The sequence below is a fragment of the Topomyia yanbarensis genome, chromosome 1 (genome assembly GCF_030247195.1).
Source record: "Topomyia yanbarensis strain Yona2022 chromosome 1, ASM3024719v1, whole genome shotgun sequence".
Taxonomy (NCBI): Eukaryota; Metazoa; Arthropoda; class Insecta; order Diptera; family Culicidae; genus Topomyia; species Topomyia yanbarensis.
In genome coordinates, this window is record NC_080670.1 from 5571557 (window position 1) to 5591293 (window position 19737).

The window sequence follows — 19737 nt, forward strand, 5'->3', positions numbered from 1 at the left end:
GCAAGGTTCGAATCGTTAGCAAGGATTCTCGTCTGGTATCACCAAACATAGTTATCTACAAACCATTCTTTTTAGGATGAAAACATAATGGAGAAAGAATTGAATTAGAAAGTTCCATTTAATAACTTGAATTGAGTTTGCGCCTGTCAATTCTTGTATACATTTACCAGTGATTCATATAAGCAAATGTTTATCAAATTAATCTACAAACCCGAAGGTTTTTGCAAGTCCTAGAAAATCAGTGAATGTGGCAATCTCATTCGACATGAAATTTCCAGTAAACATTCATTCAAAAAGTGCATTGGCTCAAATTATCCATGAATGTCATATGATATGCCCAAGTTTAGTCCTACGTCAACACCGCGGTTACGTCCCGGACATTACCCACTCCTAGTTTTTTCTTGAATATCAATGTGTTATTTCTCATATATTGTTGCAAGTGAGCAGTGTTTCCAGATGGTAGTTTCTGTTTACAACATTATCTTCACTGAAGGATGTAAGCAGTTCGTCGGAAAATAGTTAATTAGCAGGTTAGTAAGCAAAATTAGTTTGTTCCTAAAATTTGGAAAATTGGCTTCAAAATATTCACGAAATTGATTTCAGGGGGGAAAAATTTGTTAATTAAAGAGACGTGACGAATGAATTTAATTTAAAGTCGCGTAAATAAAAATGAAGCAAAGTAAATAAAGGTTAATTAAAGAAAGAAAGTATTTCTAGGCATACATTACAAAATGTCTAAACGGGACTACATATTTTCAAACCGTAGAATAGTTTTTAATTGCTTTTTCATGAAATTGTGAACAGGTAGGTGCGCTTGATAATGGTTTCGGTATGAGCAGTTAGTATGACTGACAGTTAATCCAGCAAAAGGATAGGGGTCATTGTTCGCTTTCGTATCGTTATATGGCACCACTATTCCGTTTGTATTAAACTAACATGAGTCAACATTACGGATAGCACACAAATCACGAACTTAGCTGATAGTTCAGAACGGTTCCGCTCATTCTACTTGAAGCTCAATCTGCACATGGCAGATACGATTCGGCACAACTGGACCGTTTGATGTTTATTAGATAACAAATATATTGGACAACAAATTGAAGAAAAGTGTTATTTATGACATGACGAACGACAAATACAGTGAAGATCCGATTTTATCAGCACCCGGTTTTATCAGCTTCCGATTTTAGCTGCCCCCGATTTAATCAGCTTTTTGACCCGATTTTATCAGCTTCACATGGAAAATTTTGCGCTGTCAGACCCTCTTAAGGGAAGTTTAAGGTAAATAATCAAGAAAGGTTATACAGCCTCATCTAGGGACTAAAGAAGAATATTTTAAGAGCTTCGGTTTCTTAAAAAGAAAGAAAAATAAGTGTCCCGATTTTATCAGCCTAAAATTCACCAAGGGGCTGATAAAAACGGGTCTTTACTGTACTTCACTTTACACATACATGGATATGGCTACCATTAATGAGAGTTTTATGCAATATTGGTGCTAATTTATAACAAATTTAGTGTTTCTAGTTACTTGGGCAAAGGTAGTGATTTGCTATAAACAAACGATAGAATATTCACGAGAAAACAGAAAAGTGCACAACGGCTACGTTTTTCGAGATTTTATAAAACCTCAAAACCCTCATTTTAGTGATATTACTACATTTATCAACCCTTCTTTTTTAATTCGTTCATTTGGTACGGCCAGGGCAGGAAAATTTCGAAAAATGAATTGATTGCTGTTCGAAGCTTCACGAAGCACCTTCTCAAGCATACCACATGCAATCGATGAGTTTGACACAATCGCTGCGAACATTTAGGGGTAAAACTTATCTCTGCTCGGACGAAGCGAGCTTCACATCTAGTTCGCTCTTTACAATGTTCGAAAAAGTTCACATTAACCTTAGAAGCACACATCGTCGAACACGAGGTAAGCTCTTGGCTCGTGGTTTTTGCGTTTTTGGAACATTTCCACAGAGTTTCGAAGCGATATTCGGTGAACACATATAAAGCGAATGCCTCGTTTATTTGAGAATCGCGAACATCGAAGTTTTATATCGCTTCAAGCATCAGCATCATGAGGCCACCGCGAACATGTTCGCTACGTGACTATCTGTCTTAAAATCATAAACTGTAAATCTTATTTTGAGTATAAATAAAATGGATTATTTTAAGATTATAATTTAGGATTTAGGGATTAGGTGCGTCGTATACCTTACCAATTTATGAGCCACGAGTTTGAATGAGCGTAGTGGTAGTGAAATTCAAATTCTTTTTTTCGGAATACAATTATGTTTACTAGCTACTTTGATTGCAAACTCGTCTTTTCTTCTTCAATCGGAGTATATTTCCCCTGCCAAGGAGTTTAGGTGAAGATGTATAAAGTATGTTTAAGGGGGTAAGGGTTTCAGCGTGAAAAAATGTTTTTTGGTGAAATGACTCGTTTGGATGAAATGATACATTATAATGTACAAAAGTTTTGATCAATTCGCTTCGCCCAAATTTCTAAAAAAATCGCAAATAGTGTTTTTAACGCTAAAACCATTACCCCTCTCTTAATAATCTCCCTATCTAAAACAAATTCTTCCTAAAAAGAACAATTTTCGGATGGAATCTCACTGCTGACGTCCGAGTTCAGTTAGACGGCGAACTTCAGTTATTTGCATCCACTGAGGGGTAGTTAGGCGTAGTCCGTTGGCCTTTGTTTTCCACTTGTTGCGGTTTCTAACGTTCTTGCGCAACATTCCTAAATCGGCTAGTCATATTCACTCAATAATATGCGATGATTTGTGTGTTAAACGTTATTTTTAATTTTACCAAATGAATTTATTAACAAATACCTACATACTTGAATCCATTATTATTGTCATTAATTGAATTATAATTTCTTGGCATCTGTACCAAACCAAGAGGAAAGCTTCCAAATGATTTTTATAATATTGTTTTATAAGTTTATTGGTTGATTACCTAATCACAAGAGACCAAATATTTATTTTCAAACATTTTCGACAGAATCTGTTCACTTAATAAATGAAGTGTCAAACTTATTACATGTTCCACTTTTATGAAATTTATTTCCTGACTCCTGTACATGTGTTTTGTGATAAATAATGAGAAGGATATTTCAACTTGTTTGTATTGTATTTGTTAACTAATTACTGATGGAGAAACGCAAAGAACTTACAAACAATGTTCTAGTGATTTTTTTTTGTTGGAAATCCAAAAACAATTCTGAAAAGGACAAAATTTGGTTTATCTTCTCCATGATGTAATCTTCCCTTATTTGACTTTTACTAATAAAAAATAAAAGAAAGAAATCTTTAGGGCCCCCTGTATTTTTTTTTGAATCGGTTATAGCCGAAATGCTTTATGTAAGGGAAATCTCGGAAAATGAGAAGCGAAATAAATAACTCCAAGTAGAATGAAAGTCGTTCTAAACTCGAACTTTTTCGAATACTGTCTTTCCATTATTATTCGCTTTTTGTCGCATTCCCATATTTAAGATCAATACAATAGTAATTCTTCAAAAGGGCTAATGAGACTTTTGTAAACAAACTTATTTCGCTCATTTTTCCGCTACAGAGTTGAATTTTATGAAAAATACACATGAATCAACATCTTTGCCCTTGGTAGAATCGATTTCAAATGTTTTCTGTGTTGAAATGATAACAAATTAAGAGAAATCAGCAAAACAAAAGTTTGTTCACAAATCTTATTAGCCCTATTCAAATGTTGATATGGAATAATAAAATCAATCAAGATCAATTTCGATTTTTTTTTAATTTTGCGGTGGTGTAATCCCTTAAGTGGTTGATTTAACGGCTTCTTTCAAAATTTATCGAACCTACTCCCATTCGTTCATTCGTTAGAGTAGCTTATGTTAAAGAGAGTGTACTAAATTAATAGGAACACATAAATTTAGGAAGTTATGACCCTCGCTCCACAATGCAGTTTGCGACAGAATTGCTCAACTGAAATTTATTAACTGAAATAAAGGAAAACAAACATTAGACTATAGCATTTTGTACGCATGCACTTCAGAGGTCCAAGGGTTACAATTTCTGTTCTAGTTCTCGGATCGCCAACACATTTTTTTCGATTTTTTGGCCCAGTTCTCAAGGGAAATCCAGTTTTTAACTTTTTGCATACATATTGCATTGAATGAAGAAGTTAGATAATGTATTCATAAAATATTAGTAATAATTCGATTGTCCGTTCATTTTAAAAGGCTATTTTCTATAACTTTACAACTGATTTAATTTCACTTTCAAAATTTCTCGAAATATCATGTTCTAAAAGTTCTCAACCGATATAATATTCGAAAACAGTTATAAAAATGTCTCATCACACTGGTAGATGGATTCAAAGCGTTTTTTTTAAATAAGTGCACGAAAAAACATGCGCCCTTCTAAAACATACTTCTGAATCAAAATGGTTTTACTGTTAGTCGAAAACAAGATTTACAAAACGACCAGAACTGCCAAATATGAATCGGGAATGGTCGAGTTTATTGACATTCCCTATTTATTTCTAGGATTCATCATACACATCATGACGTTATTTATTTAACTGATAATCGATTTTTTCCTTTGAATGGATATCGATATCTTTATCCTCAAGAAACTGACATAGGGGAACGCGGGGCAAGTCCGACACCTTAAGCGCAATAATTTTTCTAAAATTCCACAAAGTTCCTAAAATTTTATATTCTGTGCATAATCCTTGTTTAGGTGATTCTTAACAAAATATAATTTTTTCAGCATTTCAAAAAATTGAATTCATTAAAAATTATTGGTTGCCAAAAAATGGAGAAAAAAGTCATTTTAAAAACGCTGCGGGTAAGACCGACACCCCAAAGGGGCAAGAGCGACCCCCTTTTGAACTTTCTTTTTGTCCAAATTTTTCCATTAAAAATGTATTGTGTATGTGTGATAAAGTGCAATTATGTGTATATGAGTATGTGTGATGCAAACGCATACTTTCTGTAGTTTCATCGCGTAGCAAGAGGAAGAGCATTCGAATGCGTGGTGTTATGAATAAATAATGTTTAACGCATGGTTTATATTATGGTACGGGTTTTCTCAAGTAATTCTTTCGAGCTTTATTGCCACTTCTATAGCCATTCTAACGAGGAAGAGCTGTTCTGCAAGCAGATTATATACGCTGTTACTAGGACTCATTCACTTAGAAGTGACGCACGCTTCGTAGTAAGCTATCCGTGTTGTGATTTTTCGGAACACTGTTGATCAACAATCCGACGGTCAATGAAATTTTTTCATCAATATCATTTCAAAATCTCATATTAGATTACACTTTTCGTATCTTTTTGTAATATTATTATGAATCACGTTCAATTAATTTTTAATTGTTTTGGTCGGCTTGAGACAATACTGATAAATGAATGCAAACAACATAGTTTCCGTGTATTTCAATTATTAACATGACGTAATTATAGTATAATTGAACACAACAAATATACCCAGTCGTTTGTATCGAATCAAAAATGAACCCAATTATCTAAACACCGTGTCGGTCTTACCCCACCCAAAAACTGTCGGTCTTACCCCAACAGCGCCCATTTTTGTTAAATGCTCAATTAACAGTATTGAAATACTTAAACTTATCTTCAATACATACAAATAACGATATGGAGAGTAGAATAGAATGTGTGACAAAAAAAATGTGTGGTCATTTTCAAAGCTTTTGTATTATTAAAACCTTAAAATGTATCAACTAAAAATAACATCCAAAAGCGCACCAACTTTGCTTTCGTTTGTTTTGTTTATTTTGTTGACGTTTATGAACCCATATGGCATCGATAAGTATCGAAATGCCAAAAATAATCGTACTAATAATATCCTGTCATTATTGTATGATTTAAAATTTGATATCAGGGAAAAGTCGTGGGGTGTCGGGCTTACCCAGGGTGTCGGGCTTCCCCCCAGTTCCCCTAACTGGATCCTCAAGAAACTGACATAGGAACATGACTAAGATAAGCGAGCCACTCAATACGTTGTGTACATTGTGTTTTACTTCATTTTCTAGCCCTAATTTATTTCATTTGAAAATTTATCCCCGCCCTGTCACTAAATCTTGATTTTATCCCTACTGGTAATATATCAGTAGGGTATTTTAAATAAACTTGTTACGTCACTTTTCAGTTAACCCCAGCATCCATAAGCTACACATTGTCACAATTATTTTTCACCTATTCCACCATTAATACAAGGCCTCTGTCTAGAATATACTTTTTATTGCATAACTAGTAGGTAGGTATTTGAATAAAGAAAACTAATATCGTCCGGCGAACATGTTAGCGATGGCCCTCGCGATGCTAAATTGATATAATCCTTCGATGTTCGCGATTATGAAATACTTCGAGGTAATCTTTTTTCTGTGTTCGCGAACATCGCTTCGAAGCTCCGTGTAACTGTTTCAAAAATATCGATCACACGAACCAAGAGCTTAGCTCGTGTTCGTCGAAAACTACGCAAAAGCTTTTACATATCTTTCCGAACATCAATGAAATGAACAAGAAGCTTCATTTGTCCTCGCCGAAGAGCATGCAAAAGTATCGCCCAAATGTTCGCAATTACGATGGTAAGCGATTGTGATGCGAAGCTTGTGAATACGAACCAGTAACGCAAAGCTTCGCGCTTTGAAAGTATTCGAACATAGGTTCGGTTCGAATATTTCCTGCCCTGGGTACGGCTCAAGGCGTTTGCTTCGCGGAGTCGTGGGTCTTATACAGGGTGTTTGGTTCATGGTTAAGAATCTCTCGGGGGGTGATAGACTGCCATATTTGGAGAAAAAAATTATTCTACACATACCATCAAATCTCAACCGTTACAGAGTTATTGAACTTTTTGTGTAAAAAACTTATTTGTCTTAAAATACCTATAACTTTAAAAGTATACTTTGTATTTTAAATGTTTCAGTTCCATTCGAAAGGTGAGAAAATTTTCTATTGAATGGTGTTCTCATATCTTTTAAGTAATTAGTTTTAATTACCTTTAGCTGTAAAGTAGTTAAAAGTTAGTGTTTTTGAGGCGGTTTTTGCTAATTTTCTCGAAATAATGAAGTATGATTATAGTAATATCCATTATCCAAAAGTTGGGTTTTAGGACGATTCATAATTTGTTCTTGAACGTCATATTTCTATCTCTTCTCATTTCTTTGTAATTTCATTACTATACTTTTCCTGTACCCGACTTGCAAGTATTTTAAAGACTCTAATCTAAAAAATATGCTTTATATCGTTATTTACAAGATTTCATTGGAAAGCTGAGAAAATGTCCTATCAGTGTATGTACAAATATCTTTTAGTTAAGTTTACTAAATGATTTTTTACTAACCAAATAACTCAAAATTTTTGTTTTTTGGAGAGTTTTTTAATTATTCTATTTATTAATCAACAAAATTTATCGTCACTATTGTTCATTTGATGCCCCTTAATGTTCTCTATAACTTTTTATTAGACACTTTGTCGATATCTCTTTCCATTTTGCTGCTATTTAATAGTTAACACAGCATGAGCTCACCACAAATGTAGTGGGTTCGAAATCGTTATTTTTGCATATGAAACGATGTGATAAAAACGATTTTGCGTCGAAACCAAAAGAGATAATTGAATGGAGTCAAAGAAAGAACTGTAGAACTTGCTGAGATGCATTATTTCCATGATAATAATAGTGATGTTTATTATTTACTATTTTAAGAAAATTAACGAAAATGCTAATAATAGCACTAACTTTAAACTAATTTACTTTTAAAAGAATACTAAATTCACTTAACTGAAAGTTATTAATACATTTTTCACTGTAAAATTTTCCTGGCTTTCAAATAAAAAGAAAAAAAGTACAATAAGTGCCGTAATTTTTCAATTAGAGCTGGTACTAGTGAAAATGAGATAAAAATATCCAAGTTGAATAACCCAAAATCATGAAAATAAGAAAAGGTAAGTGTATCATGTCAATGAACAAATTAAGCAGCTCATCAAGACTAACAATCTGAATTATTAAAATGATAAGGTTAACTATTAGGATTTTCAATAAATGAACGAAAAATCGTTTGAAATTGTTTAATTTTCAATAAATTACTTTAAAAAGGCTACTTAAACTCATTAGCTGAAACAAGTGAGGGCATCACTCACTTCTCACCTTTCGAATGGAACTAAAACATTTAAAATACAAAGTATACTTTTAAAGTTAGAGGTATTTTAAGGCATATAAGTTTTTTACACTAAAAGTTCAATAACTCTGTAACGGTTGAGATTTGATGGTATGTGTAGAACAATTTTTTTCTCCAAATGTGGCAGTCTATCACCCTCCGAGAGATTCTTAACCATGAACCAAACACCCTGTATATTTACATAATGTAAAAAAAAATAAACGATCAATACTAACAGTCTATCTGATCCCGTACACATGACTCGCCATTGCGCACGGAGATCCGTTTTCGCGTTGGGGAAATATTTGCATCCACACCAACTGTGCCATGGGGGTCATTCATATCTCTGTCCTCGTACATGTCCGGATCATTATCGGGGTTACTGCCTTGATGTTAGCGATCGGATGTTCTCCCTAACCTCTTTCCCTTTCGAGTCACGAAAATAAATTGTCAGAACGTTACACAGATTTTTTTTATGTTTTTAACGCCATTCAATTGGCAAGGGACTGGAAAGTGAAGAAAAATTTTCAATACTAAGAGCCATAGTACTCAAGGGAGAGCAAGGAGTTCAAGGAAGAAAGTTTAGAAAAGCGTGGAAAGGGTCATATGAGCAAGCTTAGAGTTTACCGGTGACTTAACCCTTTGTCTGCTACCGCTGAAGTCAGGATCTTTTGGCATTAGAAATGCGAATCACCTGAGTCTGCGGCATGTCCGTACTTGTTACTTCATGCTGTCGGAACCGACAAAAAGTTATGTCACGGCAAACTATAGTCCGGAACCCGCATTCTGTGCAGGGTTTCCAGTCGTCACCAAGCTGGCGCTACCGTGGCGCTATTGAAGGGGTTCTTCACGTCGATCGTAACCGCGGCACAGTAGCGATTAATTCTCTTTTGCTTCAGTACTTTCTCCGCGCTCGCAATGGCTGTGCGAATGGTCTCCACCGTCGAGATCTATTTTCGAAACCCGGACTGCCTCTGCGATAGTCCGTTCTTACTTTCAACGTAGTTTCCAGAAGTTTACCAGGAGTATCCAGCAGACATATAGACCGATAAGATGCTGGATCTCCTGGTGACTTTCCTGGTTTTGGTAGCAACACCAGCTTCTGGATCTTTCATCTATAGTTTTCGTCCAAGTATTTCTTTAGAACTATCTTGAACATGTCCGGAAATGCTAGGATCGCGGTTTTCAGTGCCACGTTGGAAATAACGTCCAGTCCGGGAGTTTTTTTGCTTTAGGTGCTTTTGGCACTATTAGAAGCTTGTCGTTGGAGACTCGATCGTCACCAACATTTCCACCGACTGCACGGTGAAGGCGACCATGCTTCGGAAAAAGACCTTCCAACATAATCCTAAGTTTGTGAGCGCACATTTTAACTGGCGTCGTTGGATCTGGCTCACTGAACGCGTCTTTTGACTTTAAGGCAGGCAGCCCGAAAGATGCTGAGCTTTTCGTTACACCAATACACCGAACGCCTGCTGTTCCTAGCTTCCATTTTACTCAGCATTGTTACATCAAACGCCCGGGCTTCTGTTTCCGACAGCTCATCGGCATTCGGAATGAAGTGAGGCTGTTAGCACCGACGTGCTTCTACAAAACTGTCCTTGTTGAAGTCCTTAATTTTCCACTTCCTCTCACCAGTCCTCGCTCTCTACGTTACATTAGAATACCGCCGACCAATGCTGCAGTGCACAGTGACCCAAAACAGCGTTTCGAGGTACTTAAATCATTGGAGTCAAAAATAGCCATAATAGCGATTTCCATATTCTAAAATGTTTCTGTTTGTAAAAAGCACCATCTTTTGGCAATATTATTATTTATTTAAATTGATCATTGTAGGCTACAGAAAATTCAACTTTTGAACCGAAAGAGATAGCGCTTGGCTGTCTTCGACAAAGTTGTAGAGGAGAGTATTTTTATAAATTTTGCAGAAGACATGTTGCCTCTGTCACTCACAGGAATTGAGTTATGAGATGTTTTCTATGACGAACTCTTTCATTTGCTATTTTTACTTTTAACTTTTTTGTTTCCGATTTTTCGCATGTATGATGTTCGAAGGTACAGCGCTGTTCGAAAAAATAGCATCGCAAATATTTTTCGAGTTTAATGTAAAATACTCCCATACGTTCTATTCTCTAATAACATTATATGTTTTTGTAAATGATGTGCATAACCCCTTAAGTACCTCAAAACGCTGTTTTGAGTCACTGTGCAGCGGATCGTTTGGTAATCGCTATAGGTGTACCACTAATTAACTCGCCAATTCATGTTATCCTTCAGCGACGGACTGCAGAATGTTATGTCGATGATGGATTCTCGACTGTTTTTACGGAATGTGTAACATAGCCTTACATCCGGCTTCGTCAGGTTATCCAACGAGCTGTAACCTCTTGTGTTGGTTAGTAGACTGGTTCAATTTTTGAGTTTTAGCTCCACCAGGCTCTACCAGTTCCTTTAATGGCCCTTAGTAATTGTGCAAGTTTCGGTAGCGATCGGTTGTGTCTACGGACCCTCCAAAAATTTCAAAGTTTATATGGAAATTTGTATGGAAAATCAGTTAAAATTGAAAATAAATTCTTAAAAAATCACTATATCAATCAATTAATCAGAACACTATATATTTCTAAAGGTAATCTTCTACTGAATACACTAGTGGAACATTAAAAGTTCATGAAAATTCGCTGAGAAAAGTTATTAACTAAAGAATTAGCATGACTTCAAAACAAGTGGATTTAATTATTAATCATAGCAACCCTGTTTGAACAGCTGCATCTGCCATACGCGAGCGGTGGGTAGCAAGTCTAGGTTACACTTGTATAACGATAGAGCTATTCAAACAGGGTTGCTATGATTAATAATTAAATCCACTTGTTTTGAAGTCATGTTAATTCCTTAGTTAATAACTATTCTCAGCGAATTTTCACAAACTTACAATGTTCCACAAATGTGTTCAGTAGAAGAATACCTTTAGAAATATATAGTGTTTTCATGAATTGATTGATGAGGTGATGTTTTAAGAGTTTATTTTAAATTTTAACTGATTTTCCATACAAATTTCCATATAAACTTTGAAATTTTTGGAGGGTCCGTAGACACAACCGATCGGTACCAAAATTTGCACAATTACTAAGGGCCATTAAAGGAATCCGTGGAGCCTGGTGGAGCTAAAAGTCGAAAATTGAGCCAGTCTTTTGGTTAGCCTGCTATTCTACTCCACGGTCCAAGCGTTAAAGTCTCCTCCTATAACAACCAGCATCTGATTGTACTACCACCATACGATGGACAGTATAACAGCTACAGACGAATACGTCGTAGATCCTGGCGATCACGAAGTCTTCGTGTATGATATCCACCACCTCTTGTACAGGAAGACCACCCATCATTTGGATTGTCGCCATCCCTGCACTATCCACCACCCAGTTATCGTAAGAGGTGTGCGCCGTCGCGCCACGCCGCCGCTGTCGATGATTTTTAAACGTCGCCGATTTCAGGAAAAAATGGTCAGCGCGCCGATTGCCATTTGTGTGCAGCGGCGCCGATCATATTTAAATTCTCGCTGATTCCACATTTGACCTAAATGTGTATTGAGTGAATGAATTTTGATATACTCTTTGTAAAACGATTCTTAGATGGATCGAAGTAGATGATGGCCGAGAAAAGTCGTGCAAATTTTATACGCGTCAAATTTGTGTTCGGAATATTCAAATAAATAAAATAAAAAGTGATAAATGACTAATTTCTAATCTAGTTGCTATATGAACTCAGATTAGTGTTGCTGGACGCAATTGTTGAGGCTTTCTGGAAGTCAGAGGTGTCCGGTAGTCAATAGTGACAGGCTTGATGAAAACGTGCAAAGGAGTAATCGAAATAAGGTCAAACTAGATCAGCTAGTGCACTGCGGACTATGCGTGGAAGACCAGGTATTTGCAGTCCTGTTGACTGCAATTACACTCCTGATAATTGGTCGGAGTTAATTTGGACGTGGTAAGAGAAAGTATGAGATTGCGATACAAGGTAAGAGACGGACATGGGACCAATAATTCAAGGTTGCAAAACCGAAGGAAATAATACCTGTCTTTGAAACTAAACGATTCTGATTGGACGGATAAACGGTGTAATAACCATAGAGTGTTCTTTTAATGACTAAGCATTTGCGTTGACCTTACATACCAATCAATACCCGGGAGAATTTGACACCTCTTTGCACAGTTTTGTTTGCATTGCTTGAAGTTTAGAGTTCCAGCATTATGAGAGCTGTTGATTGACTATCTTAAATGTATTAGAAAATACAAACGTATGGTACTTATAGATATATTGGTTATCCATTAATGCCCAAAATTAAATTCAGGTTTCTACTTACATTAAGTAGCTGTAAATAATTAATAATTTTTATCTTTCGTGTTTGTTTGAGGAATCACTATTGTTGTTTTGAGCCAGCAATGACTTCTCAGGCGATTTTTAGTATCGCTTTGACCTATTGTGAAATAAACGGTACAGTAATTTGTGTTTTTCGTCAATGCTCAACGAACGCGGAAGGTTTCTGTTTTCATGATTCTGCACTGCCTATTAGGACATAGAAGTCCTGTATGGATTTTTGTCGAAGATGAGTTGTCTGTTAGTTTGTATTTTTAAACGTTTTTTTGTTTATATTACTACTAATTAACCGCTTTCGCCAATTTTCTCTATTGTTTCAAAGAGCGAGTAAGGGCGCTATAACCCTTGCTCATTAGCCAGGGCAGGGCTAAATACTTCTGTCCCATCTCAGGAGCCTAGGACCAAAAGAGTGACATTAATCCTCTTAGCAAAGTCACTCCCAACGATTTATCAAACCCCCATCAAATTGAAACGGTTGTGTACGGTTGTCCACGTTTCTTCCTTATTCAAGGTTCAAAATAATCCGTTGATTAAATTGTTCATTGAATTTGATTGTCGTATAATTTTGAATTTTATTTATTTTGTACGCTGCATAGTTGGCCTGGCCGCTTTAATGCTTGTGTCATATTCAATATGTGCCACAAACATTGATAATGACAAGAAAAATTGTGGACGAACGTCTACAATTTTCCAGGATCTCTACATTTATTGGCTGTGTATGCGTAGACTAGACTAAACTAGACTCTTTGTAAAACGAATCTTATTGGATATAACATTTTTGTGTGATTCTTTCCGTTCCCAATCTTCAGGCAGGATATTGTCCATATGGAAACAAACGTGCTTACGAACCGCACGACGATTCCGCAAGCAATTCAATTGTCGCCATGTCTACGAGCGGTTTGCTTATGGACTGTGAATTTATAATGTTTTGCTGATAAAAGACTGGACAAGCGAATATCAGCTGAATAGGTCGGTAAGAGGTATTAAGGTACTAAGAGGTTTAGCAATAATTACTTGCAATATCGTGCACTTGTTCTGATCGTTTCTTGTTTTACTAATCAATCAATCGATACGATAATGAACTAACATGGAAAGTGTTTTTTCTGATTTCCTACTCGCAGAGTCATATGCAACGCAGTAATCACCAATCAGTCTGTGGAAACAATAATACTTCCCACTGTCGAATTTTCAGTAGTTAAAGACACAAGTTACTCAGTACAAGAAAATTTGGCCAATACGGAGCTAGATAGAACATTGAACGAATGATGTCACTTTTTCATGTTTAGAAATAATTAAAACTGGATGAACCGACATATAAGCCAGCACAATTGTTTCTACCAAATCTGTGTAAATATTTAAATAAATATACGTTGCAAATTAGCACCGCACGCGTGAATCACTATTCTACCTAAATTTGCACGCAAGCAAGGCGCGTATTGCGATTGCTGAACGTCAGCTGATCGACCATTTTATTGTGTCGGCTTTTCAAAACGACAGCGATATTTTTTACACACGTCGAAAGCTTGATTTGGACTATTTTTTTATTATAGAGGTTTTAACCCTAGGGTCATTCGCCTCATTTTCGGGTGAGGTGCGTACAAGGCAATCGATTTACAAACTATGCTATGCCTGCCTCCTTATGTCATTTCTCAGTTATGTAATCAGGCGTGTATTTGTCAAGAAATCCTATTTAATCGTTCTATGCTAATATAACTCGTAATGCGATGTTGAAAACAGGCTTAGGGAAGTTAACTCACGTCACGTCATGCCTTCGGTACAGTATTCCAAGTCGTATGACTTTTTGCTATTAACCTTGGTCAGGCGGTTCAAAGGGAAAGGCGTTGGTCTTATAAGCCATCCGTCGTCTGTTCGAGCCTCCGCCAGGAAGGATTCTTAGTAGTCAGTAGCCTCGTAACACTAGCCCCATGCAATAGCCCTGTACATTAATAAAACCTGTCTGCCGAAACGAAACTTGGAATGGAGAACTAGTGCCAGACATACGTATATCGACATGATGGAAGGTTTTCTGTAAGTTTACAACTGATTCTCACTAGAAAATCCATACACCTTTCAATTTTCATATCTTTCGTTTCTCTTTGCCTTTAATTTGCCGAAAAAACCTATAAATTTGATACAGCAGAGCTTTGCCGCAATAGAAACTTAATAACATATTGGCCTATTGTTCGAAAGCGATTCGATTTTTAATCTGTATTGGAAGTCGCGCCATTTGGTTATTTTCCGTGCTAAGACATTTTAAACTAGTTTCAAATTTAAAGTAGTTTCAAACTCCAGATCACAGTCTACTTTCTACTTCTGCCGCAGTCAGACGTACAATCGAGCCAAGTGAACAACACGCCTCTCGATCTAGTGTGCATTGTCTCGAGAACAAAGGAAATATGGGATTATTCTTGCCATCATGAGTAAAGTTGACGAAAAAGCTCTACTCCGACCCAACGCAGCGGTCGTTGACTTTAAATTTTGTTTAAAACGAGCGAGTGTTAGTGAAGTGGAATACTTTCTGAAGGTAAAAATGCAACTTAGGCTTGCGGAAGTCTTGTACCTTCAGTATCATCATCTTCGCAATGTAGTGCTAATATCATTCAACACGTTAGCACAAGCCGAGCGTTTCGTTTTGAAGAACAACTTAAAACACGTGGTTGAAAGTGACAACGTTGAAATTAAGATTCCCGTATACATTGAGAATGATTATATAGATGTAAGGTTATATGACCTATCACCTCGTACCCCTCCTGAGTCAATTGCAAAATGCATGTCGCAATACGGAGAAGTAGAATCCGTTACACCTGGTACTTGGAGAAACTTCTTCCCGGGTACTCCTAACGGCGTTTTTGTAGTGAAGATGCGGGTTGAAAGGCCTATACTAGAGTGACAGGAAAAAAATGACCCCTATCGACCCACCCCTGAGTCGATTCCTAGTCCCACCAGGAGTACTTGTTCCAAATTTGAAGCGAATCGGACAAGTCTAGCTACCGGACCAACGTGCCTGAAGTTTGTATGGGATTTTTCCACAATTTACATGGAGAAAATTCACTAACTCGCCTTTTTGCCACTAGGTGGCACTGTATACATCGTATTATCACTGTAAGTGAAAATAAGAAAGATAATTTAATTGTCTACAATTTTGTCGAAGACTGCTAGTCAATCCGGCTTTGCTAAAAGAAGTTATTAAACTTTTAACGAAGTGATGTCTGAGTCAGTTTTCCATGGGGCCTAGCAGTGCATGGTTGTGTATCAGTACTCGATTCCCACGAACTAAACATTTTTGTGAAATAACCGTTAGAATTAGCTCAATAGTATGTTCAGAAGAGTTGTAGTAAATAATACGAGCCATGTTTTGGTTACAAAATTTTAGTTCCACATTGTACCACATAGAGGGCGCCAACACTAGCTTTTCAACGGAAAGAGTTAGATATTAGGTGTCTTCTACAAAGTTGTAGAGCAGGTATTTTTCAATAATTCTTCCGAACATTTCGATATTCTATCTCTCTTCTATGAAAAGTTAGTGCTTGCGCCCTCTATTCGGTCACAATTGGAACTAAAATTTTCTAACCAAAACATGACTCGTATTATTTATTACAACTCTGCTGGACATACTATTGAGCTAAATCTAACGGTTATTTCACAAAATTGTTCAGTTCGTGGGAATCGAGTACTGATACACAACCATACACTGCTAGGCCCCATGGAAAACTGACTCAGACATCACTTCGTTAAAAGTTTAATAACTTCTTTTAGTAAAGCCGGATTGACTAGCAGTCTTCGACAAAGTTGTAGACAATTAAATTATCTTTCTTATTTTCACTTACAGTGATAATACGATACATACAGTGCCACCTAGCGGCAAAAAGGCGAGTTAGTGGGTTTTCTCCATGTAAAGTGTAGAAAAATCCCATACAAACTTCAGGCACGTTGGTCCGGTAGCTAGACTTGTCCGATTTGCTTCAAATTTGGTGCAAGTACTCCTGGTGGTACTATTAATCGAATCAGGGATGGGCCGATTGAGTTTTCAAAAGTTCATAATTTTTCTGGGCAGTCTAGCCTATACCCTCCTACTTGGCAATAAAACTCAATACTCACGGAACTACAATTATGCAAACTACGCTATGCACCCATGAGGGGCAAACTCCTACGTGCAAGTATTGTAATCAGACAGCTCATCATGGACAACCTTGCGCGGAAGATGCAGAGGAAAATGAATCTCAACCGATTGCCAACTCATCTACGGCAAACCAACCTAAAACAAAGTTTTCAATACCAATGCCTGAACCACAAACGGTGGCCAAATTTGTGGCAGCTGTTCAGACCATAATGACAACCGCAAAAGAATCATCCAGCACCCCAAAAGCAACTGTAAGCAACATCGGCAACGAATGCAGTAACAATGACGACGGATTTACACTGATCAACAATAAGTGCAAGAAGCAAGGGAGAACATCTGATCCCGGACACCAAGCCAGCTTCGACCGGGACGTGAAAAACAAGAGAGAATTAAATGACCCCCTGACGCTGTTTGCCAACAGACCTCGCGAAAAAAGGTCTCCGCTCGCAATAAAAAGTTGCGCGCACGAGATCCAATTAATTAATTCTTGTTTGTATTTTTATTTTTACATATATTGTAAACGTATAAAAGATCCACGGCTCCGTTAAGCTACCGCTATGAGCCGTGTCAAATAAACGAATTAAAAAAAACTCCGGATCATTCCGAACAAAATTTTTCCACTAGTTTTTAATAAATGCGGTTATTGCGTACTAAGTAATAACGTAATTGTTGTCTAAAACATGATTTCTGAGGAATACATAGTGGTTTGGCATTGATAAATGTCTTTGCAACTAAATGATAACGAAAAATCTCAGTGTTGTACAAAGTACAACAGCGCGAGTGCTCGAGGGTTAAGTTCAATCAGACCATAAGAGGTCCGTTGAATTAAATAAATAAATAAATCATGTCATGTCACGTCACGTCACGTCATGTCACGTCGTCACGTCATGTCACGTCACGTCATGTCATGTCACGTCACGTGACGTCATGTCACGTCACGTCATGTCACGTCACGTCATGTCATGTCATGTTATGGAATGTACTATAATGAATATTGAATATAACATAATATATCCCAATAATCATACTGCGCCCAAAACACTCATACGTGTGACTACAAATCTCACATCATTCTAACCCGTACGTAACTTTCCTCACCCGATTACGTGAGTCGACTCGGGAAAGATATGATTTTCCTTTGTCATCAATCTGGCGCCTTAGGAAAGTGACATCATACGCCGCACAGAATAAGGCTGTTATTTTAAATTACCTCACTCACATCACTTCAGTCACAACCTTTACCAGGCACGTCACCAACGGAAAGGTACCCCGAAAGTCACCTACCCTAAGGTATCGTCACTCGAATGACGTTCGCGAAAAGAATGTTCCAACCAATATGCAAAGTTGCTTAATTAGGTAGAATCTTGACGCTAATAGAGCTTCATTCCATTCTAAAAGAGTGTTGCCAATCATGGTACAAAGTGGCGCCATATTCGTCAAATGCATTGTAAAGATTAAAGGGTCTAAATTGCTTCCTTGAGTATCAATCTTTGTTCGAATTCAGATCGCAAAAAAAATTTACAGTAACAAAAACTAGTCTACATTCCGTTATGCATTAAACCAAATTGTCAACAGGGGAGAGAAACACAAAGTGGTGATGCTAATTTGCTTGAAACCAATCAGCAATATTTGATCACTGACAATTACAATCACCGATATTGCCCGATTAGAACGTGTAGGTAGGCACATGCAATCGAAAACGTGATTTGAATGAACCACTCCCATCCGGCTGACTGAGCCTATTCGGCAAGGTGAATCTGACCGCCTGTATGTATGTACATGACAGCAAAAAAAAAAGAGCTACCTTTTGTGACGCTACCATGATGTGATGTGATCTCGCGTTGTGATTTCCATCCTTTTCCCATTCGGGAACGGTGTCAAACCATCCGTCGCCCGTCGTCTGTCTGTTTCTGTATGTGTGAGTGTGTACGTGGGAGTGTGCTAGATAGACAGCGAGACAGAGTCCGGATATCGTAATATTTGATCGGTTCCATTGTGACTTGCTAGAGTTGAATGTGAAGTCACATTCGTATAGAGCTCGATTGGTCCCGCTTCCTCGCTTCCGAAACCAATGTCGTTTCGACGAAGTGATTGGTTCTTATCGGGGTGAAATAACATTTTTTGTATCATTTGCTGTTTGAACTCTCTAACGAACGAAAAAGGTTGATGGAACGAAATTGGACCAGCTGTTAAAATTTTAATCACCTCAAACAAAAAATTTTATCGTTGGAAAATGATTCTTTGTTCACCTCATTCTGGTGAAGAAAAAAAATAAATTATATCCCATGTCCCGAAAAACAACCCGTGCAAAGTGTTGGTGTCACCTCATTACGAATGCACGGCATGCAAGCGTGCATAAAGTGGCTCATAGCGGATGAATATTGCAATGCCTTCCAGCTAAGATGATTGCCGTGGCTGCAGTGACACAGAGTAGCTGAATGGTGCTAACATCAAACATGCATCTTACACCAACTCCAACCAAGACACTAAACATACGTGATTATACCATGTTTGATGCCTTCTTTTTCTGTCTCTACAGTTGAAATATTTTTTTTTACCTTGATATCACTAAGGGTTGCATATTTTTGTTCACCCTGTAGCAAACAAACCGAAAATTCACACCGAACGGATGAAATACAGAGTGGAGAATAAACTATCATCATCACACAAACGGGTGTCAGGACACTCGTCACGTTTCAGATCACGGACTAGCTCCGCATCTACTAGCTGTGGGTTGTTTGTGGGTGAATCAACGAAAAAATTACCTTGATTGCATCCTGGATCGTCTTCACCTGGACGGCCACCACCGACAGCACTTCCACCGAGATCCGGTTAAACTCGTCAAAACAGCCCCAGGCACCGGTTTGCGACAGCCCCTTGTAGATGTTGCCACACGATTTGTAGTCCATTTGTTCCGAACAGTTGAATACGTACACCATTATCCCCAAGGCTCTCCCCAGATCTTTCGTTGTTTCGGTTTTACCCGTTCCGGCCGGACCAGCAGGGGCACCTCCCATAATCAAATGAAGCGACTACAAAGATAAAACTCAATCAATAGTCTAAACAAACAAATAATGCTAATA

The 19737-nt window shown here is 37.4% G+C and overlaps 1 protein-coding gene across 4 annotated transcripts in view; it reads right to left on the minus strand.

Moving 5' to 3' along the window:
* Positions 1 to 19737, minus strand: part of LOC131676708 (dynein beta chain, ciliary-like) — a 62269-nt gene that overhangs the window by 13793 nt on the left and 28739 nt on the right. For 2 of the 4 annotated variants that reach the window (XM_058955964.1, XM_058955963.1), the window contains 2 exons: positions 19420 to 19686; positions 19213 to 19248 (listed from right to left, as the gene is read on the minus strand). In XM_058955964.1, the coding sequence (XP_058811947.1) occupies positions 19213 to 19248; positions 19420 to 19686 (303 nt within the window). The remainder of the gene's footprint in view (positions 1 to 19212; positions 19249 to 19419; positions 19687 to 19737) is intronic. The other 2 variants (XM_058955966.1, XM_058955965.1) reach the window with 1 other exon arrangement.